Source organism: Schistocerca americana, chromosome 4 (genome assembly GCF_021461395.2).
Source record: "Schistocerca americana isolate TAMUIC-IGC-003095 chromosome 4, iqSchAmer2.1, whole genome shotgun sequence".
Lineage (NCBI taxonomy): Eukaryota > Metazoa > Arthropoda > Insecta > Orthoptera > Acrididae > Schistocerca > Schistocerca americana.
In genome coordinates this window covers 831,381,444-831,405,090 of record NC_060122.1, presented here as the reverse complement: position 1 = coordinate 831,405,090, position 23,647 = coordinate 831,381,444, and the positions used below count along the sequence as shown (strand labels likewise).

Here is a 23,647-nt window from a genome sequence, read left to right as displayed (position 1 = left end):
TCCCTTCAGAAAGTGAATCAAACTGACTGTTCTGCGTAGTCATTCATCAACTGTGCAGATAGGTGAAATGAAAATCATGGCAGCAACTAATCTCATGGGTAAAAGTTAGACTGGAGACCTTTCTCTAAAGCCTATTTCATTGAGACAGTAGTGAAGAGAGTTGATTTAGACCTGACAGTTAACAGTTCCCATGGTATCACATGTCTCATAAAAGACAAGGAAATGTGTAATTCAACACACATATGCGGCATTCAGTTTTCATTGTATTTGTCAGGCTGGATAACTTAGCACATTGATTGGTTGTATGGTTTCTTAACATCAAAGACCAAACATTGATAAATAAATTATCAGCCAACGAACTCCTGAGCCAAATAAATTAAACTTATGTGTATGTCTGTGGATGCAGGGTGTGTGTGTGTGTGGGGGGGGGGAGAGGGGGGGGGGGGGAGTTGGGGGGAGGCTATCAATCTTCTGGTTGGGTTGACATGGCCTGCTATGTATTCCTCTCCTGTACCAACCATTTTTTCACCGCCCAATGTCCCCCACTATTTCTTGAATATATTCCATTTCCTGTCCTCCCCTACATTTTTCCCCTCTAGAGATAGCCCTACTTCCATGACGTTATTCTCTGGTGTTTTAATACATTTTCTACCATCCTGTCCCTTGTTCTTCTCCATGTTCTCCTATCCTAAAAAATTCTGTAGAGATCATCTTCCTTTCTTATGTTATCAGTTTGTCAGTATTCAAATCCTTCTATAGTATCACATCTGAAACTCTTCCAATTCTCTTCTTTTCCAGATTTCCCATGGTCCATTATTCACTTCCATACAATGGTTTAATCCAAATGTACATTTCTCAGAAATTTCTTCCTCAAATTAATTGGATTATACCATAATATCACTTACATTATTGAAACTTTCTATCAGGACCATCTTCATTCATAGCATATAATATTCTTGGCATGTTACATCTTCCACTTTTTCAGTCTTTGACAACTGATTTCATTTTGACTGGCCCACCTCATTTTTGTACATGCACTGATGTAACTGCTTTGATTGCACAAAGTTTTCCAATCAACAGCATTAGCAGATGTACTTGCTCCTTTCCACAGCTGCCAATATCTCTGTTATCCATACCTTGAACCATATCACTGACTTTAGCAATTATTTGATTTGTTGGTCCCAGAATTTCTACCTTACTTTGTAAATGTTCTGCTTATTGTTCTCATTTGTCATAAACTCACCCTTCTTTTGCTTCACCTCATCCTAGCTTTGTACAGGTTTACAGAGTAGCAAAATAATGAAAATGCAACATTCATTTGCAGCAGAATACGTGCAAATGATTGATATTTCTCTCAAAAATACACACTGACAGTACCACACTAAATTGTAGGATCATCAACTCTTAATAGCACAAAGTGAATCCAAAAAATATGGGATTGACCAATGAAGAGGATGAAAGGCTCTGAAAAAATAATGAATCTACGTGTTTCAAAGGGCGGGTACAGATCTTGGCATGCACATAAAAAATTCTTGAAAATGATAAATATTTCTCCATTGTGTTCCATGAACTACTCTGTTCTATTCATACTGTTCATGTTTAGCAGATGTAGTGGTCAGGCCATTTTCTGAAGTTCTCTACAATGTCCATCCAACCACTTTCAAATATTACTTGCTGTGAGAACAAGTGCCTTACTCTGTTGTAAAATCTCACATATCTGGTAGGTATGGAAATGAATGGCATCCAGGAAGCTTTTATGCAATCACCTTCAGTTGTGTACAAATACCAATGAACTTTACTAATTTCAATATAACACACTTCTGTGTATTTCTTTGAGACATAAAACTAGTAAGAAAGACAAAGCTAGAAAGCTATTAAGAGTGAAGTACCTGACAACCAAGCACGAGTAGTGCAAGATGTTTCTACAAGGTTTTTCAATCTTTGTATTTCCTGTTCATACTCTCTCAGAAGTGCATCTTTTGCATCTTCATTGATATGGGGCTTATTCTTGATATTTTTTGCTCGGTTAGCATAACGCAGTGTGCTCAAACTTTCTTCATAGTTACTATCAGCTGGTGAAAGGCATGCAATCATAAGTGTCTTTGTGTTGCCACCTAGTGAATCCTGAAAAATGATCAATAACAGATCTACAGTAGCAAATTACAAATATATTTACATTACATTTTTACAAATAGAGGATTAACAGTTCTCTGAGAAATACTGCTGAATAAAGAACATATTCATGTACATGCATAGACACAAGTGTTACTCCATACACTAGGTAGAGAGGAATGCCCAAATTTTCAGAAAATGTTCTTCACATATTGGAGGAGAAAATATGGTCTATAGATATGCGTCTAGAAACAATTTATTTCCATGTAAGAAATCACCTTCAACAACTTTCATACTATGTTAATTATGGGAAGCACACAACACTATAATGTTAGAATACAAAGTATAAAACTCTTTCTTTCATGAAGTTTTCAGTATGCCCCCATGGTAATGTCTGGTTAAGTTGTAAATCTTGGATTTACATAAATGTAGCATAAACTGTTTAAAGTAATATTAGGGACACGGCAAGCACATAATGGTTTCCTATTGTCCATTATGGATTTGGTTCCTGAACAGTCTAGTGCAAAAGAATGCAAATGCTCAAGTGATGAGCCAATTAGCACATGATCATGGCTGTGCCACTCATTATGCATATCACACAAGATAATAGAATAAAGGTGTCCCAACAATAGAAAAGTTGAAGAACCACTTGGGTAGTATGGGATGCTGACATCTGCTACTTGCAATTGAAAGACACACAGAAGGATGAAAACCCCTTCACCTTCTAATATGCCCACCCATTTTCTGTTTTTAACTTCATTAGTTGCAGTAGTACTGCAGAATCATGCCAAAATTAAATGTGACCTCTATCTGTCTGTTTAGTTTTTAGAAGATACAATACACTGTTGATGATAACAGGGTCACTCATCTACTGCAAATGTGTGTTAGTAATGTGTATTTGCATACAGGTACACTGAGCTCTGTGTGAAACTAGCTGTAATTATGTGAATGTATAAATTGCCATTAGCAGCAGCTATTCTTGACCCTTCATTTAATAACTGTTGGATCAAGAAAAACAGCCATAACTAAATATCTGATCTGAATTCCCTAATCATAAATTGTTTTTAAAATCAGAGGTCAGTTTCATACAATAATTCTTAACAGAGCCATCATTTAACTGCTGCTCTCTCTCTCTCTCTCTCTCTCTCAACCAAACAATTTATGTGGTGTTCCACCCTCATACAATGATTGGAACACATTAAAATAAACTGATTTTTCCTTAGTACTAATTTTGCTTTGTTCCCTCATAGAGCAGTAACCAGAACTGCAAGAAAAGGTTATTTGTTCATAAGTGATCTGTTATATCTCAGTGTTCTGGGTACTGATTTCACCTCTGGCTTAGTTCTGTACATCACAGAGGTTAGTTGCATTATTTGCAGATTGAAGTGGGTTGTCAATGCAGGTTTTTTGTCAGTGTTTGGGGCAGCATTGTTGGTGACTTTCTGTTAGGGCCTCATTTTCTTCCACCCACAGATGAACATATGTTGCTTTCTTAAAGAACATGCTACTTGAAGTGCTGGATGATGTGCCTTTACCTGTGATGTCAAAAAAAGTATTTTAGGCACAACAGAGTACCATCCTCATTTCAGTGTTAATGTATACAGGCTTCCACATAACATATTCCACGAACCCACTAGACTTAAATTTGTTAGAAAATCTGAAACTTTTGTTTCTTGAATTCTGGTACAAAATGAAGAGAGACTTTTTGCCTACATCATGGAAGGCTGTGAAAACATGCAAAAATACTACACCAGTGCATCTGAGATTATGGAAAACATTTTAACATTTTGTGTAAGAAAGAGTTACATGTGATATGGTGACACATTCTGTTTCTTTGTGTTTCCCATGATTAATGCACTATGAAGAATTGTAGAAAATGAGTTTTAATGTGGAAATTAAATGTTTCCATGACCATGTTCTTGTAACATATTTTCTTCTTCTGTGTAACATATTTTCTTCAGAAAATTTGGCTGCACCTTTTTGCTACATCTGAAAATCAGTTAACATTAAAAAATGACAGAACAGGGAAGTGATTAAGACAGTATAAAACATAACAGCCCAGCAAACATCTCCAATAATTGATTAGTCTTTCAAAAATGAACACTCATTTGATTTAATCAGGGACACAAAACAACAGTGATCTTAGCTCCCTATTACCCACACTGAAATTAAGTTCAGTGTCATTCTAATCAAGCTAGGCAGTGTTCTTGAAGAATAGTAGTAGATCTTTTACTAGAATTTTGTTAGATACAATCTCTTCACATATTAATGACCCAAATGTCTTGTGTCTTTCGGTCTCCCATGCTTCACATTGGAAGAATAAATATGGCGCAGTTTCATCTCCCACACCACACAGTTTGCACTTAGTGGCTTCTTTTTTTCCTTTCATACTGTGCAGGTGTTTCCTGAAGTTCCCATGGTAAGACATTGGACCTACAATGAGTTTACTCTGCCCTTTATTGAGTCCAGGATTGAAGAACTTCTTTTAAAAAATGTTTTCTGCATCATTATTTTACCATGTTTTGTTTTTGAATCTTAATTCAATATCCTAAGTGCTGCCTCATGATCCAGCTATGTAGTTTAGAGTTTACTATCACCTTTGTGGTGATTATGGCAGGTTCTAGTCCAACAATGAAGTCATCACTCCTCCCCAGCTATCTCTCATTACCAATAATATCCAAGTGACAGGAACCGTAACAGAATTGCCCTATTGCTTTCCTCCACCCTCACAAGGGATTCATGGTATCCTGTAATGATCTTTCTTCTTGTTGCAGGGGCTTATGGAGATTTCAGAGCTACTTGGGTGTCTAGATGAATAACCATTGTATCACTATGTAGATCCTCTTCTGTGGACACTCTGATAGAGAACATCTTCTCCTGGGAAATTGGAGCCAGGATCTCTGGAAAAATTGCACTCTCTAATCTAGGCTGTACCCACCCCCAGCACCTCCTGAACAGTATTGTAGTTCATTCTACCACTGCTACCTACTTCCAGTTGTTACACTGAAACATTGTTGAAGCGCCTGGAATCTGTTGTGTAGTTGGCTGGCATTTTCCAGGCCATTTCTATATTCACCACATTCATTATAATAGAGTGACATTCTGGATATCATTAAGGTTTCCAGTATTTTCCAATTCAAATGGATATAAACAAGTTGGATTAAAGTACGGAGAAGAAAATCATTGTTCAGGAGAGGGTCAGGGGTTACACTTCCTTACCACCCTGTCTCAAATCTTAATAGTTCTGTCAAGATTATGTAAGGAAGTAGTTATTAATAAGATTCAGTATAATACTGTAAAATATTGTATTATTGTAAACAGCCATTTTGAATTTCAAGAAGGTGATCATCATAAGCAAATCTGTTACAAAGTTTAGTATACCAGCAGATAACAACATTCATGACGGAGGTGTAATACACAAAGTCATATCTGTGTAGTAGGATTCTGTTTGAGAGCAGTGTTTAAGTCGTACGCATGCAGTGAACACGGGCAGAGTTCACACCACCAGTCGACCAGCAGTGGTGCCAAGGCTGGGTGGTGGTGCACAGTGCACGTGACCTGGCTACATGTGGGCTCTTCAAGGGCTGAGCATGGTGTCAGCATCTGGTAGCTATTGAAACTTCCAAACTTCTTTGTACTTATTTGTGCATGAGCAGCATGAACCGCGCTGATTACGGGTGAGCACAAGGTAGGAAAGGAAACAGAATTTGATTATGAATCCAATGGTACACAGATACGACTGGAAATGTTATATGAGAGGAGATACAGATACAAATAGCGTTGAATACAAATAATTCACTAAATAATTTATAACTGATATACTGTTCAACCCACAAAAGAGATCCAGCACTCAGTTTGTAGCTCTTGATAAGACACATCTACGTAGCTATGTAGTTGCATATTCAATAGCTTTAATAATTAAATTGCAAAATTAATTGAAATCAGCATATCACTGACAGCATGACAGTACATGTGGACAGTGATAACACCCCCCCCCCCCCCCCCCCCCCCCATTTGGATTTTAAGATTTATTATTTTTAGTGTCAATTTTTATTGTTTTATGTTAAATTTGCATAATTTTTCCCACAATTTAAATTTTATTGATTATATACAAATTCTAATAATATCCTGCAGAAATGCATCATTCATAGTTGTACCATAAGTAGTGAAGGTACAATGAGAATAAACAATTCTCACCATTGCAAGCAAAAAACTTTGATTTAAGGGCAAACTATGGTACCCAAAAATTATTATTTTATATGTGTATAGGGTAGAATTTTAGTACACAGCTAATAGCACAATGAGAATTTAATGAAACTTATGAATCAAAAATTGTGTAAAAGGACTGGTCATCACATGACATCCTTATGAGATATTAATGTGCATACTTTATGTGGGTGGGGATGCTGAGAGCTGGAAAATGGTGACAGTTTTCTGGAGGGGTGACCAAGTCTTTAGAAACTCAGTGGCCACATTCCTCATGGTCACTCAGTATGGAAAGGTGGCAAACTCAGTTTGGATTGAGTTGAAGGAGGTAGCATGTACATGGATATGAGTGGTGATAAAGCCACATTTTTAGGTGTTTGAAATATTTCGCATTGCATGGGACTTAGAAATATTTCAGCATAGACTCATATTATTTTGTAGTGTTTGACTTAGTCTCTCATAGATTTGCGGGAACTTCATTTAAATTTCTTCACTTAAAGGCATTTAGGACTGTGAATCATCGTGATTTCAAAGTAATTAATTAATTTATATAGTGAAGTTACAATCCATTCTTGGGGGCTTGAACCATTTTATCATTTCAACATAATAATTCATGTTGTGCAGCAGTCAGCAGTTTTGTGGGAGATTGATGGGTCAATAAACTGTTTTATTAAAACTTAGTCACCAATAGTTGGCATGTCATTTTGAAGTGGCATCTATGTTGAGCCTAGTAGACTTTAGAATTCCAACTAGATGTCAGCAACTACTTTTTATTAAATTTGAGGTGACTGAACCTTATGAAGAACTCTGCCCCTAGACTAACAGAGAGAGCCAGTGATTTACATGTGGGTTAATTGCATTGCAAGAAATTGTCAGTAATGTCCCAACGACTTTGAGTATGTTTTAGTCTTCCAAATTTTAAACACCTTAACATCTGGAGGACACCAAAGTTGTAGAACAGAAACAGAAGGAGCATGAATGCTACACTTAGCAAGTTATCTTGCTAACTATTATCTATCATCATGTAAAGATGGCGCTGGTAGGATTGTGTGGTGATAGGGTGCTCCAAAATCAATTGAAAATGAATGGTTCTTCGTGCAGAAGGTGTAAAAAATGTGTAGTCAAAGGAATTCGGTGCATTAAGTGCAAATTTTGGTTACACGAGAAGTGCGCAAATGTGTGTCTGAAATTTATGAATGATGTTATTCAGTGGACATGCCTCGACTGTATAAATGACAAAATGCATGATTAACATCTGCCCTATGCCCTAATTTCTAAGGACAAAATTATTCGTCTTCTTCAAAGTGACACTGATTCACTGAAAGCAGAACTGACAATGCTAAAGCAAGAAAATATTGCATTGAAACATGAAGTGTTGTGTATGTGAAAAAACTCCAGTATCAGATGGGCCTACTTCGGCAAATACACGGAGTGATACAACTGACAAACCACAAAAAAATTCGGCCACCATTACGAAAGAAAAAGAAACTGATTAGATTAGATTATTATTTGTTCCATAGATCATGAATATGACACTTTGTAATGATGTGGAATGTGTCAGGTAAATAAAAGGTGTCTGTACAAGATACTGCATTACACAAAATATTACATGACACTTAATTTTTTTTTCTTTTTTCTTTTTTTTTGGGGAGGGGAGTTGGGGGGGATATTGCCCACTTACTACATCCAAAAATTCGTCTAATGAGTAGAAGGAGTTGCCATTCAGAAATTCTTTTAATTTCCTTTTAAATGCTATATGGAAGATACGGAAGAACCAAACAAATATAAGTGGACCAGCGTAATGTACAAAAAAGACTGAAAGAAGCATTATAATAAGAACTGAATGAGTGAATTCTTTATTATAGGTGACTGATTGTTGAAAAACATAGTTGTTCCAAAGTCTGAAATCAACATTCGAACTGGAATCAGGACACCTCAATTGCATACACACCTCAACAATGTCTTAAGCTCATGAGAAAACGCAGCAAATAAGCATAGCAGAAATCCAGAAGGTATTTTTATCCCCATGCGAACAAATTCGCTTCGAAACAACAGTGAGGAAGAAATTATAAACCACACAATGAACCTCATCTGAATGGTCAGAAGACTGCACTCAAATTCCAGAATAATAATAAGTGGGACTGTGTACAAGAGATTGGTGAGTGACAGCTATGTGCAGAGAATAAACGGCAATATTAAAGAACAGTGCAATAAAGTAGGAGTCATTTTCATTGATTCCAACAAATTTCTAAGCGCAAAGTGTCTTGCCAAAGATGGTCTACATCTGAATAGGTTGGGCTCAAAAATATTCATTAAGATGTTCATAGATACTGTACTTGCCTGGTCACAAAAAATAAAGCAAACTGATAAGTGGTGGTGGGAGTGAAAAACTTGATGCTTCAAACAATAAAAACTCCAAAGTAGATGAAATGGAAATCATTCTGTCAGAATGTGCAAATATTAGGGTTGTTTGTTTAAATGACCACTGGTTTACGGAGGACACAATTAAAATTCTAAACAAGATAGGGAACTTCAGATTAGCAAGCAGCTTTTGCAGAAGAAACAAGTCACGTGGAGGCTCATGTATACTTCCACATAGTGATACAAGTTATGAGACCAGAAACTGTTTTAATTACTTAAATGAAGAATGTGTGTTTGAGAGCTGTTGTGTAGAAATAGTGGACTCACAAGCATATGTTATAATAATCTCAAAATACAGAATTCCAGGGACGTCAACATCACTCCTATTTTTATCTAAGCATCAAATTATGCTAGAAGACCTTTGTACAGAAAAAAAGAAAAAAACTGGTAATAGCTGCTGATTTTAATATTGACCTCACCTGTGATAGTAGCCATGTTTCAAGATTCAGTAACTTAGTAAAGAAATATGGTTTCAAATTGTATTTCCTTGAATCTATAGGAGACAATGGGCAATCAGCAACGTGTATTGACAATGTTCTAACTAATTATGTATATGAAGATGTGTATAAATTTTGTCTAGATCTAGGTATTTCAGATGATTGTGCATTTTTCATTTAGCTGCCACAGACAGACAGGAACATTTCACGTATGAGAACCCATATGAGCAGGAACTTTTGCAAAGAAAACTTGCTAACGTTTAGTGAGAAACTAAAAGAGAAAACATGGCTTTTGATCATTGTAAGTCAAGTGACAAAAACTTTGAGAAATTCATGAATAGTTTCCTTGGTGTCTTTAATGAATCATTTCCACCTAGACTGTGCAGCAATAAAATAACAAATAAAGTGGTTTACCCAGGTCATAAAAATTTCCATTGTAAGCAAAAGGCAAGTGCATAGAGAACTAAAATATAATAAAGATATTAATATCATTAAATATGTTAGACTCTACACAACCATATTTAAAAGAGTTGTCAGAGCAGCAAAACAACTGGAAAATAACAGGCGAATTTTAAATCATAAAAATAAGACAAAGGCTGTGTGATCAGTGATTAAATCTGAGTTAGGTGTTAAAGCCTGTAACCAAGAAATTTCAAAAATTGATGTTGAAGAATAGAATAGAATAGAATAGAATAGAATATTTTTATTAGCCTTTCAGTATTTTTCATACAATTGGCTTCATCAAAGTTTACAGAGGGTTTTAGTTTCAATATGATATTCAAATAGTTACAGAAAGGGGTGAAAAGGAACTAAAGACCTTTTCTTCAGCATTATGTAAAACAATGTTTTATACAGTAATTAAATACACACATAAGGAAAGAATCACAGTAAATAACTAGCTTATATAATATCAAAACATTTTCTTCATAACTTAGGTAAAACATATATTTTGATGATTAGTTTCTAAGAATTCTAGAGTTGTATAGAATTCATTGCTTTTTAGCCAGGCTTGCAATGTATTCTTATATTTATTTAGTGGTACTGTACGAGCTGAGCATGGTACCTTATTGAAAAATTTTATGCTTAAGTACTTATAGTTATTATGGACTACAGCAAGTCTTGTGGAAGGCAAGTCCAGCAGGTGACTGTTTCTTGTACTGTGTGCATGCACATCACATCTCATGTTCAATTTTTTCAGATTTTCTCTGGCATATGTTAAACAGTTATATATGTACATGCTTGGCACTGTCATTACGCCAAGAGATTTAAAATAATTTCTGAAGGACTCTTTGGGTGCTAACCCTTCCATGCACCTGATTACTTTCTTCTGCCATCTGAAAATACGTTCAGCCTCTGGGGAGTTACCCCAAAGCGATATTCCATATTGCAGTTGGGAATGAAAAAAAGCATAGTATGTGTGGAGTAGCAATGTTTCTTAATTTATAGAATAAGAAAAGTACTCGTGCTAGTTTACTACACAGATAATTGGTGTATCCTTCCCATGAGAGCTTTTGGTCTATGATCAGTCCAAGTAATTTCACTGTTTTGTCTTCATTTTTAGTTGCTTTGACATTAAATATTATTTCTTCTGTTTTTGTTTGCTTTATGCACAGCTGGTTAGCCTGACACCAGTAATTAGCCATTTGCATCATTTCTCTATTTTTGTCCAGTACACTCCGTAAGTTCTCTCCTGTACTTATTAATGTCATATCATCAGCATACAGTATGTTCTTAGATGGTATGTAATTCGAGAAGTCATTAACATAGACAATGAACAGAAAAGGTCCAAGAACAGAGCCTTGGGGTATTCCTCTTTCTATAGGGAGTATTTCTGACCTCTGCTTATTTGCATATACAAGTTGTAACCTATTGCTTGGATAAGATTTGAATAGACGGAGTGTATCATCTTCAATGCCATAGTATTTCAACTTTTTGATGAGAGTGTCATGTGACACTGAGTCAAATGCTTTACTTAGGTCAATAAGTCTTCCAGACATTGATACCCTTTTTCCATACCCTTCATAAACATTGCTCACCAAAGCTTCTACTGCTTTTACAGTTGATAGGTGTGACCTGAAGCCAAACTGTTGTTCATTTAAAATTTTGTTGGTTTCAAAATACCTGTATATCTGCTTATGCACACAATTTTCTACTAACTTGGATATGATTGGTACTATTGAAATGGGTCTGTAGTTATTTGGGAGGTTTCTTTCGCCTTTTTTATACACAGGCAATGTAACTGTGAGCTTCAGACAGTTGGGGAATATTCCTTCATCAAGTACTCTGTTTGATAGTGAGAGAAGTGGCATTTTAATTTCTTTTGCTATACATTTTATGATGAGATTACTGAGTCCATAATAGTCTTCTGTTTTGGAATTACCTAATTTGTTTATTGACTTATGAATATCATTTAATGTGATTTGGGTCCAAGTGAACTTCTCACTTCTTGTCTGTTTCGCACAAGTGAGCAATGCTTCTGCATCAGAGGCAGAATTGATGGGTGGGGTGGTGACGCTATTTACAAAATATTCATTGAGAATATTGCAGTCAATAGGGATACTCCTTTCTTTATTGGTGTTATTAATTTCCCTTTTAATGATAGTCCAGGCAGCTTTACATTTATTTTTAGAATTTAAAATATATTCATCATTTGCACAGCACTTAGCATTTTATTTCTAATCTGTAAAGGTTTCTCATTTTAGTGTAATTTTCCTTGTCCCTATCACTGTTATGAGATTTGTCTTTCATAATCATCAGTAGTATTCTGAGTTTGTTAAGTTGTGGGATGTACCACTTGTTAGTATTTTGTTGCTTATGAGTAATATTACTCTGGTACCTTTTGGTTACCAAGGGGCATGTCATTTCTACTATATGCTTGATCTCTGTCAGGAAAATGGAAAAACATTTATTAATCGTTTTCTTGTTATCCATTACATGAGTCCAATTCATTTCTTTTAAATGGTTTATCATTTTGTTTACATTGGATTCACCTCTCTCTCTGTAGAACTGAAGGCTGACTTTTCTATTTGAAGCCATAGCCCTGCGTGATCTGATATTCCTAATCCTATTACATCACATTGTATGGAGTCTTTTTCTACATTGCTAATTATGTTATCAAGGCATGTGTTCAATCTAGTTGGTTTTTCATTGAGACAGTAATAGTTTAATGACTTCAGAGTGTTAATCATATGAATTACATTTTTTTCTCTTTGCCCTTATATCTATGTTAATATCACCTACAATTACAATCCTATGCTGTTTATATTTTGACAACAGCAATATTAAAGTATTAATTTTTTCTATAAGTACTATCTCATCAGAGCCTGGGATTTGATAGATTGAGACAATTATAGTTTTCTGTTTGTGCATTACCACACCAGCTACTTCCATTGTAGCTCCAACTGAGTAATGCAATTCAAGATAACTTTTGCCATATATTGAGACCCCACCATGTGTAATACTTTTTCTGCAGTAGCTTGTAACTAACAAATATCCAAGAGGAACACACAAGTCTATTTCAGTGTCTTTCATCCAGTGTTCATTGATGCGTAGAACACTGCAGTTGATTTTATCGAGCCAGTATTGCAATTCATTGATTTTACACCTAAGAGATTGTACATTTATATGAAGGAGGAGGAAACTGTCACTGCATAATGGTATTCTACTTTCGCAGAACCTTTTTTTTTTTTTTTTTTTTTTTTTTTTTTTTGAGTCATCAGTCTTCTGACTGGTTCGATGCGGTCCGCCACAAATTCCTCTCCTGAGCCAACCTCTTCATCTCAGAACAGCACTTGCAACCTTAAGTCCTCAATTATTTGCTGGATGTATTTGAGTCTCTGTCATCTTCTTCAACAGTTTTTGCCATCTACAGCTCCCTTTAGTACTATGGAAGTCATTCCCTCATGTCTTTACAGATGTCCTATCATCCTGTCCCTTCTCCTTGTCATTGTCTCCCATATATTCCTTTCCTCTCCAGTTCTGTGCAGAACCTCCCCATTTCTTACCTTATCAGCCTACCTAATTTTCAACATTTGTCTGTAGCACCACAGTGCAAATGCAATTCTCTTCTGTTCTGGTTTTCCCACAGCCCATGTTTCACTACCAAACAATGCTGTGTTCCAGACATGCATTCTCTGAAATTTCTTCCTCAAATTGAGGCCAATATGTGATATTAGTAGACATCTTTTGGCCAGGAATGCCCTTTTTGCTATTGCTAGTCTGTTTTTGATGTCCTCCTTGCTCCATCCGTCATTGGTTATTTTACTGCCTAGGTAGTAGAATTCCTTAACTTCATCTACTTCATGATCATCAATCCTGATGTTTAGTTTCTCACCTCATGAGGTACCCTTACAGGACATGGACAAAAGGAAATAAAGTAAAAGAGGCATAACAAGAAACAAAACTAATATTTTATGAGAAATGGGAAGATGTATGTTATTGACTAGGGTGGCTGGAGTAAATAAGCTATCAACAACTGTATCATACGCATATACACTGTAATGGTAGAAATGACAGCAACATTATTCAAACCAAAGGGCCTGTAACTTTAATTAAATCCAAACAGTTTAGATGACCATGATCTTTAACAAAAGGAATACCAGTTGGCCATAGCAACCAGGTCAGCAGGCAGTGAATATTATTCATGTGTTGGAGTATGTTCTTGGCACATAAACCATGAGAAGATAAGCCAACTACATAGAAGATTTTTGGCGAGTGATTTCAACAGCAATGGGTGCTGTGACAGCTTCCGACAACAACACTTCATCGCTTCGCAGTCGGCGGCAGTGCAGCTGTGTACAGCAACGGCTATACAGCAACAGTCTGAGACTGTGCCACACACAAGACATCAGCAGGGCTCTACAGCAGCTGGTACGTTAAATTAGGTGATCTTTACAGTGAACTGCCTCCAGAATCAGTGTGTAATTACTTAATTTGCAATAATTGACTGTGATTGACACTGACAAACATTGGGTGATGGTGGAAATATGTTAATAAATAACCAAAGTTTTTAGTGTGATACACACTTTAAGTTGTACAGTAATTTAAAAATATGCATATCATGGCTTTAGCGGAAATTCTAGATAAACTTAAAGCATCAGAAAAACTGGAGGAACTATCTCGAAACAGTAAAAGTCATGCAGATAAACCTCATGAACTATCTCAAATTAATAAAAAAGTTAGACGATTTAGCCACAAAAATAGATAAAATTTCCAAATTAGAGGAAACCTTAAGCTAATTTACGTAAGGAGTTTGAAATGAAAATAGTCAATCATTGTGATATAGTTAGACAAGAAGTGAAAATACCATTTAATGATGTAAATGATAAGATGAAACAGTTAGAGAAATCATCTTCGAGTAATTACGAAACCATATGCAATCAAATCTCAGAGACACAAGATAGGGTAGAAATATTATAAGTGAATAAAAAACTTATTGAAATTGCTAGTGATCCACATACTTTAACTAATTTGGAGAAGCATCTAGAAGAAATGGAACCGCAAAAAGTACACAAAAAAGTAGACACTACTAGCTGACTGTGATATTAATTATAAGAGTGAGTTACAGAAATTATGGAAGGAATTAGAAAACACTAAACAGGAATGTAGAAGAAAAATAGCTAAATCTAACATGGGATTATCTCCAGAATTATTAGAATAATTATGAACAGGAAGTGGAATTAGTGACGCTAAGCAGTTTCTAAAGTGTAAGCCAGAAGGAGACGTACATCCAATGTACTCCTCCTTAAGAGTATTTTCTTGATCTATGCCTCAGAAATGGGATGATAAAAGAAAAAAATTACACTAGGACATTTACTAGCTGATGCAGTAGAATGGTGAACAGCTCATTCAGAGGAATTTAAATCATGGGAATATTTTCAGGAAAAATTTAAGAGAAAATACTGGTCCAAAACTTCACAAAAAAATTGACACTATAGTTATTAGGTCCTAAATTCTATAATGGTTCATGGGGTACATGTAAGAAGTGTATCAAGGCATCTGACTAGGGCTAAGTGTTCAGATACCCCATTAGATGAAAAACATTTTGTTCAAGTGCCGGTAAGGAGATCGCCTTATTTCGCACAAAAAGAAATCTTATATAGTGGGTAGAACAATTTGTAGAAGGTTTGGTTAACCTGAATAAAGAAAGAGGCCATTTCAATCATACAGAAAATTAGAATACAGGAAATGGAAATACAGGACATGAGGGAGAATGCTATGCATTTAAATTTTCCAGGAAAAAAGAGAGTAATTTTTGTTGGATAGATATGAGACCAAATAAAGATCACAATAGAAAGAGAAATAACAGTGAAATGAATAATTCACAGGATTCTGTAATCATGACCCAAGCACCATTGACACTGCAGTAAAACAGAATACATCTAAGGTCAAACAAAGCACAGATGCAAATAATTATCCAATAACAGTATCAAAAATGGGCAACATCCTGGGACATGAGCGAAATTTCAGAATGTAACAAAACTATTATAGGACCATACACTGAAAAATTAATTGCATTCAGTAATAAACACATACAAGAGAATGGCTACTACAAGAAGATAATACAGAAGAGGAAGTGTAATTAAAACCAACAATCAGGGAAAGGCATTACATATAGATGTAGATATTTACATAGATTCAGGGAGCCAAATTTCATTAATTTCTCAAGAATACCTGCGCACTCTCACAAAGAAAAATAAATGCCCTATATTACCACTGACAGGAGTCTATACCACAGGAATAGTTGGTAGTAAAGGAAAGCAAATCAGATAAGAAACTCGGCTCTTATTAGAGATCAGTGATGTTAAATTTAATTAGTAGTAGCCAAGGAGAACCTACATATATTGTTAGACCTAGATCGGCTATTAGAATATAAGTAAAACTTGACTTCGATGACAAGATGTTATATTGGGCCAAGGAAGGCTCTAATCACAATACACTGTTTAGAATAAATAAGTTGTTAACTAACAGGGATTTATTATTAGTTGCCACTGCTCAGTCTGTGAATGATGAAGGAGAAACAGAAAATCTGGAAGGGTGACAGGAACAACTCAAGATTAAATCTCAGGAATCCAACATATTAACTGAAGAACAACAACACAATTTATATATGACCTTAAAGAAATACAAGAATGTATTTTCTGAATAACCAGGAGTGATTGGAAATACAGAAAATGGTAGAAAATAGGGTAAGTGCTTATAACAACCCTTTACTTGTAGTAAATTCGGCAGCCGAACACTCTCCATGGGGTCTCCTGGTCAACAATGCCATACGATCATTTCATTTACTTGTAGTAAAGAAAGTAGTGGGAGGAGTGCAATTAGTGTTAGATGCACAGGTTTTAAACAAACATATAGGGACAGAACCCCCCCATGAACCATGGACCTTGCCGTTGGTGGGGAGGCTTGCGTGCCTCAGCGATACAGATAGCCGTACCGTAGGTGCAACCACAACGGAGGGGTATCTGTTGAGAGGCCAGACAAACGTGTGGTTCCTGAAGAGGGGCAGCAGCCTTTTCAGTAGTTGCAAGGGCAACAGTCTGGATGATTGACTGATCTGGCCTTGTAACAATAACCAAAACGGCCTTGCTGTGCTGGTACTGCGAACGGCTGAAAGCAAGGGGAAACTACAGCTGTAATTTTTCCCTAGGGCATGCAGCTTTACTGTATGATTACATGATGATGGCATCCTCTTGGGTAAAATATTCCGGAGGTAAAATAGTCCCCCATTCAGATCTCCGGGCGGGGACTACTCAAGAGGATGTCGTTATCAGGAGAAAGAAAACTGGCGTTCTACGGATCGGAGCGTGGAATGTCAGATCCCTTAATCGGGCAGGTAGGTTAGAAAATTTAAAAAGGGAAATGGATAGGTTGAAGTTAGATATAGTGGGAATTAGTGAAGTTCGGTGGCAGGAGGAACAAGACTTCTGGTCAGGTGACTACAGAGTTATAAACACAAAATCAAATAGGGGGAATGCAGGAGTAGGTTTAATAATGAATAGGAAAATAGGAATGCGGGTAAGCTACTACAAACAGCATAGTGAACGCATTATTGTGGCCAAGATAGATACGAAGCCCACACGTACTACAGTAGTACAAGTTTATATGCCAACTAGCTCTGCAGATGACGAAGAAATTGATGAAATGTATGATGAAATAAAAGAAATTATTAAGATTGTGAAGGGAGACGAAAATTTAATAGTCATGGGTGACTGGAATTCGAGTGTAGGAAAAGGGAGAGAAGGAAACATAGTAGGTGAATATGGATTGGGGGACAGAAATGAAAGAGGAAGCCGCCTGGTAGAATTTTGCACAGAGCACAACATAATCATAACTAACACTTGGTTTAAGAATCATGAAAGAAGGTTGTATACATGGATGAACCCTGGAGATACTAAAAGGTATCAGATAGATTATATAATGGTAAGACAGAGATTTAGGAACCAGGTTTTAAATTGTAAGACATTTCCAGGGGCAGATGTGGACTCTGACCACAATCTACTGGTTATGACCTGTAGATTAAAACTGAAGAAACTGCAAAAAGGTGGGAATTTAAGGAGATGGGACCTGGATAAACTGAAAGAACCAGAGGTTGTACAGAGATTCAGGGAGAGCATAAGGGAGCAATTGACAGGAATGGGGGAAATAAATACAGTAGAAGAAGAATGGGTAGCTTTGAGGGATGAAGTAGTGAAGGCAGCAGAGGATCAAGTAGGTAAAAAGACGAGGGCTAGTAGAAATCCTTGGGTAACAGAAGAAATATTGAATTTAATTGATGAAAGGAGAAAATATAAAAATGCAGTAAGTGAAACAGGCAAAAAGGAATACAAACGTTTCAAAAATGAGATCGACAGGAAGTGCAAAATGGCTAAGCAGGGATGGCTAGAGGACAAATGTAAGGATGTAGAGGCCTATCTCACTAGGGGTAAGATAGATACCGCCTACAGGAAAATTAAAGAGACCTTTGGAGATAAGAGAACGACTGGTATGAATATCAAGAGCTCAGATGGAAACCCAGTTCTAAGCAAAGAAGGGAAAGCAGAAAGGTGGAAGGAGTATATAGAGGGTCTATACAAGGGCGATGTACTTGAGGACAATATTATGGAAATGGAAGAGGATGTAGATGAAGATGAAATGGGAGATACGATACTGCGTGAAGAGTTTGACAGAGCACTGAAAGACCTGAGTCGAAACAAGGCCCCCGGAGTAGACAATATTCCATTGGAACTACTGACGGCCGTGGGAGAGCCAGTCCTGACAAAACTCTACCATCTGGTGAGCAAGATGTATGAAACAGGCGAAATACCCTCAGACTTCAAGAAGAATATAATAATTCCAATCCCAAAGAAAGCAGGTGTTGACAGATGTGAAAATTACCGAACTATCAGCTTAATAAGTCACAGCTGCAAAATACTAACACGAATTCTTTACAGACGAATGGAAAAACTAGTAGAAGCCAACCTCGGGGAAGATCAGTTTGGATTCCGTAGAAACACTGGAACATGTGAGTCAATACTGACCTTACGACTTATCTTAGAAGAAAGATTAAGGAAAGGCAAACCTACTTTTCTAGCATTTGTAGACTTAGAGAAAGCTTTTGACAATGTTGACTGGAATACTCTCTTTCAAATTCTGAAGGTGGCAGGGGTAAAATACAGGGAGCGAAAGGCTATTTACAATTTGTACAGAAACCAGATGGCAGTTATAAGAGTCAAGGGACATGAAAGGGAAGCAGTGGTTGGGAAGGGAGTAAGACAGGGTTGTAGCCTCTCCCCGATGTTGTTCAATCTGTATATTGAGCAAGCAGTAAAGGAAACAAAAGAAAAATTCGGGGTAGGTATTACAATTCATGGAGAAGAAATAAAAACTTTGAGGCTCGCCGATGACATTGTAATTCTGTCAGAGACAGCAAAGGACTTGGAAGAGCAGTTGAATGGAATGGACAGTGTCTTGAAAGGAGGATATAAGATGAACATCAACAAAAGCAAAACAAGGATAATGGAATGTAGTCTAATTAAGTCGGGTGATGCTGAGGGAATTAGATTAGGAAATGAGGCACTTAAAGTAGTAAAGGAGTTTTGCTATTTGGGGAGCAAAATAACTGATGATGGTCGAAGTAGAGAGGATGTAAAATGTAGGCTGGCAATGGCAAGGAAAGCGTTTCTGAGGAAGAGGAATTTGTTAACATCGAGTATAGATTTAAGTGTCAGGAAGTCGTTTCTGAAAGTATTCGTATGGAGTGTAGCCATGTATGGAAGTGAAACATGGACGATAAATAGTTTGGACAAGAAGAGAATAGAAGCTTTCGAAATGTGGTGCTACAGAAGAATGCTGAAGATTAGATGGGTAAATCACATAACTAATGAGGAAGTATTGAATAGGATTGGGGAGAAGAGAAGTTTGTGGCACAACTTGACCAGAAGAAGGGATCGGTTGGTAGGACATGTTCTGAGGCATCAAGGGATCACCAATTTAGTATTGGAGGGCAGCTTGGAGGTAAAAATCGTAGACGGAGACCAAGAGATGAATGCACTAAGCAGATTCAGAAGGATGTAGGTTGCAGTAGGTACTGGGAGATGAAAAACCTTGCACAGGATAGAGTAGCATGGAGAGCTGCATCAAACCAGTCTCAGGACTGAAGACCACAACAACAAAACATAGGGACAGAAAGGGACAGAACTGTACCTACTGATGATTTGTTAATGAAATTTGAACAAGGAAGGTATTTTAGTTTAGTTGATTTGACTGCCAATTATTTGCAGTTTAAATTACATGAAAATTCACAAAAGTATGCTGTGTTCCTTTTGATGGAAATACTTATAAATGTAAAGTGTTGCTCTTCGTGTTAAATATTTCAGTATCAGGAACATGGTAAAGAATTGCTACAAGAATTAATTATTTATGTAGACGATGTGTTAATAGTATCAAGGATGTGGGAAGAACATTGTGAATTATTAACTAAAATCTTAGAAAAGTTTCAGAAAAGGGATATCACAATGAAGTTAGCAAAATCGCATTTCGGAAGGGAAGAACTGAAATTTATAGGATATTTAGTAGAGAGAAGGGAATAAGACCGGATCCCAAAAGAATGGAGGCTGTCAAAGACAGTCTGGAACCATGAAATTTAAAACAGTTATGATCATTTCTGGGATTAGTTGGATTCTATCATCACTATATACAAGGCCAACCCATGAACGATCCCAGGTTATTATCATTTCTGAAACAAACAACAAAGTGGATAGGGATGTAGGAGCATCAAAAGCATTCAGTAATATTAAGCAGGCATTGGTAAATGCACCAGTTTTATCACATCCAGTAGTGATTCTGAATATGGTATTGTGTGTGAACTGTTCCAGGGTGAATGGAATCCTGAGTTAGGAGATCACAGAACAACAGCGTTCTCTAGCAGATGTCTTGGTGAACATGAACTAAATTATACAGTGACAGAAAAGGCATTGTTAGCTATTGTAAGGGGTGTAAAAAAAGTCTGATACACTCATTTGGGGATCCAAGATCATAATATATTCAGATAATCAGGCATTATCTTTCCATATGTAAAGTTGGTTATTCCACGACAAATTAATGTGATGGGGATTATTCCTACAAGGAGACCAGATAGAAATTGAATACATAAATGGTTCAGAAAATACATAACTGGATGCATCATCATGACTATCTTAGGGTATGAATGACATAACAAGAACTAAAGGACTGGGAGTAACATTCAGTATTAACTTCTTACAATTAAGTTATATAAATGATGGAGTAAGACAGTAAGCATTAAAAATAAAACAAGATAGAAGAACAGGTGTTTATTGTAAGAAAAAGTTACAAAAAAGTGAAGAAATGCCAATGTCGGTAGAAGATAAATCTATTTGGATGATGAGGGAAGAAGCATTATTTTGGAAGTTATGTACTATTAATGCACAGTGGAAGCTATATATTCCACAGACCCCAGAAAATGAATTAACACAATTCTTACATAAGGGATACAGACATTTTTGCATGTGCAAATGTATTAAGCGTATGAGTAAGTTTTATTATTTCAAGAACATAAGTCGAAAAATAAGAGCTATAAGTTAAAGATGATAGCAACCAAGTATCATACAAGATGTATCCTACAATACCAAAGGCTCTGTATGATCTTACATCAGCAGATGTTTTTGGACAACTACCAACAGGAAGAGCAGGAGTAACATATATGTTTGTCTTAGTGGAATGTTGGTCAAACAATGGAAAATTATTTCCTATAAAGAAGGCAACCACAAACACTGTCATAACCTGCTTAAAAAGTATTTTGTAAATATAGGAAAACCAAAAAGATTATTGACCGACAATGGATCACAGGTTACGAGTAACAATTTTAAAAAATTTTTAGGTTGGAAAGGAGTTAAAAATGTACACATACATCTAAATACGACCCATAATCAAATCTGTGTGAGAGGTCTACGAAGGAAATTGGTCATTTATGTAGAACATATTGCTCTGATGAACATAAAACTTGGATTCAGATGATTCCAGAGTTCTATGAAATACTGAACAAACTACCTCATATGTCAATAAGATTGTCCCCTGCTGAACTATTAAACAAGAATTTTACCAGAGAACCTTTGCTATAGCTATTTAAATGGCCATTATCAAAAAACATAGATCCTGAGGAAGTTTACTAAGATAGTAAATGACAATTTGAATAGGCAGGCAATATTAAGAGTACACAAATACAATTAAAGAGCACAAATACCATAATTTAATGTAAATGATTTGGTACTAATAAGAGAATATTGTCAGAGTTCAGATATAAATAAACAAAAAAATAAGTTTTTCTCAAAATATGCTTGTCCTTTCAAAACAATAGGGATACCACATCCCAAAGCAGTATTTCTGATCAGTCCCAGAATGGGATGCAAAGAAGTACTTTATAACATTGATAGAGTAAAAATGTTAAAGTCTCCATGATACTCTCCCCTCTTGAAGATTAGATGGGGTGATAGCAATCAGGTTCTGAGTTAATTACTTCATTTGTTTCCATTTTAGTTTTCTATGAGACAATTTCTTCCTCTTTAACTATTCTGAGATCTGTCAACCTTCTCCTACTATTTTAGAGAGATTTAGGCAACATGAAGGGTATTTATTAAAACTGTACAGAGATATCTGTACTTTGAAAACATAAATATAGCATAATCTTTGTTATTCGTTGCGGGAAGATAAAGATTTACTGTAAAAATTGAAGAAAATCCTAGAGTACAATAAAATTAGGTATTTATTTCTATAATCTTAATACCAATGACCCCAATACTTTTATATATTTGATATAGAGGAATTTGTATTTTTTACCATCCATATAAGTAATAGGTTGGATTTTATATATTTTATAGGGGAGGTTGTCTACTGGAATGAGTAACATATTTCTAAGTACAGAAGTACCAGTCACATGTGGGATATACAGGGTGACTCAGGAGGCAAGGTACATGCTTTGAGGGGTGGTAGCATTGGTGATTCTGAACAAAAAAATTCATATGGATGTATGCTCTGTTCCAAATCGTTTCCAAGATAGTTATTCAAGAAAAACTTATAAAAATGATATCAAATGTGTTCCATCTTGAAAACCATTTGGAATAGGGCATAAGTCCATATGACGATTTTTGTTCACAATTACTAATACTATCACCCCTCAAATCATGTACCTTTCCTCCTAAAATGACAAAGTACTCATACGACTGTTAAGATCCACAAAGGTGATTGACAAAGACATTAAGACAAATGACAACAATTAAATGATGACTAATGTATGACTATCAGATCTCTACTGCTTATCCAAAGGGGTGGGTTAGGAACAATTTTCGGGATCTGCAATAGTGAAGTTGTGACAGTCTGTTCTGTAGGGAATGCCAACCATCTTCTCTCTTCAGCAGCACAGTCTAGAACCTTAGCAGAAGGGGACCTTGGGTGGGGGTGGGAACAAAATCTGTCTTTGGGGTCTATTGTCTTTTTCTTCTCGATCCTACACTTTCTTTTCTTTTTTCTTCATTAGGAGTACCAATTCTATTCTCTCTCTTACCATGTACATACAAAGAGATAGAGGGGCTGGCCAGTACTTACCTCAGCTCAGTACAGCCGATAGATACACATAAAACACATAAAACAGAACCGAAAATTTACATTCCTAGCTTTCGGAACAAATGTTCCTTCATTGGGGAGGAGAGAGGGGAAAGAAAGGGAAGGAGGGAAAGGAGATTCAGTTACTCACAACCCAGGTTATGAAGCAACAGGGAAAGGAAAATAGGGAGGGTAGCAAGGATGGAGGCATGGTTGTCAGAGGGGAGCCAAAGATATTCTACTGTAAGTACTGTGCCAGCTTCAAACCAAAGAGGATGCATACAGAAGTAAAGAGATATATAGTATAAAGATAAACACAACTATGTAGGATGAAAAGATGTGTGAATGGCTAAAGAGGAAAGGGAAAGAGGAGAAGA

The 23,647-nt window shown here is 36.3% G+C and overlaps 1 protein-coding gene across 1 annotated transcript in view; it reads right to left on the bottom strand.

The window, feature by feature from the left end:
• Window positions 1-23,647, bottom strand: part of LOC124613837 (osmotic avoidance abnormal protein 3-like) — a 303,288-nt gene that overhangs the window by 145,445 nt on the left and 134,196 nt on the right. Inside the window, exon 6 of the mRNA XM_047142560.1 lies at window positions 1,890-2,124. Coding sequence (XP_046998516.1) covers window positions 1,890-2,124 — 235 coding nt within the window. The remainder of the gene's footprint in view (window positions 1-1,889; window positions 2,125-23,647) is intronic.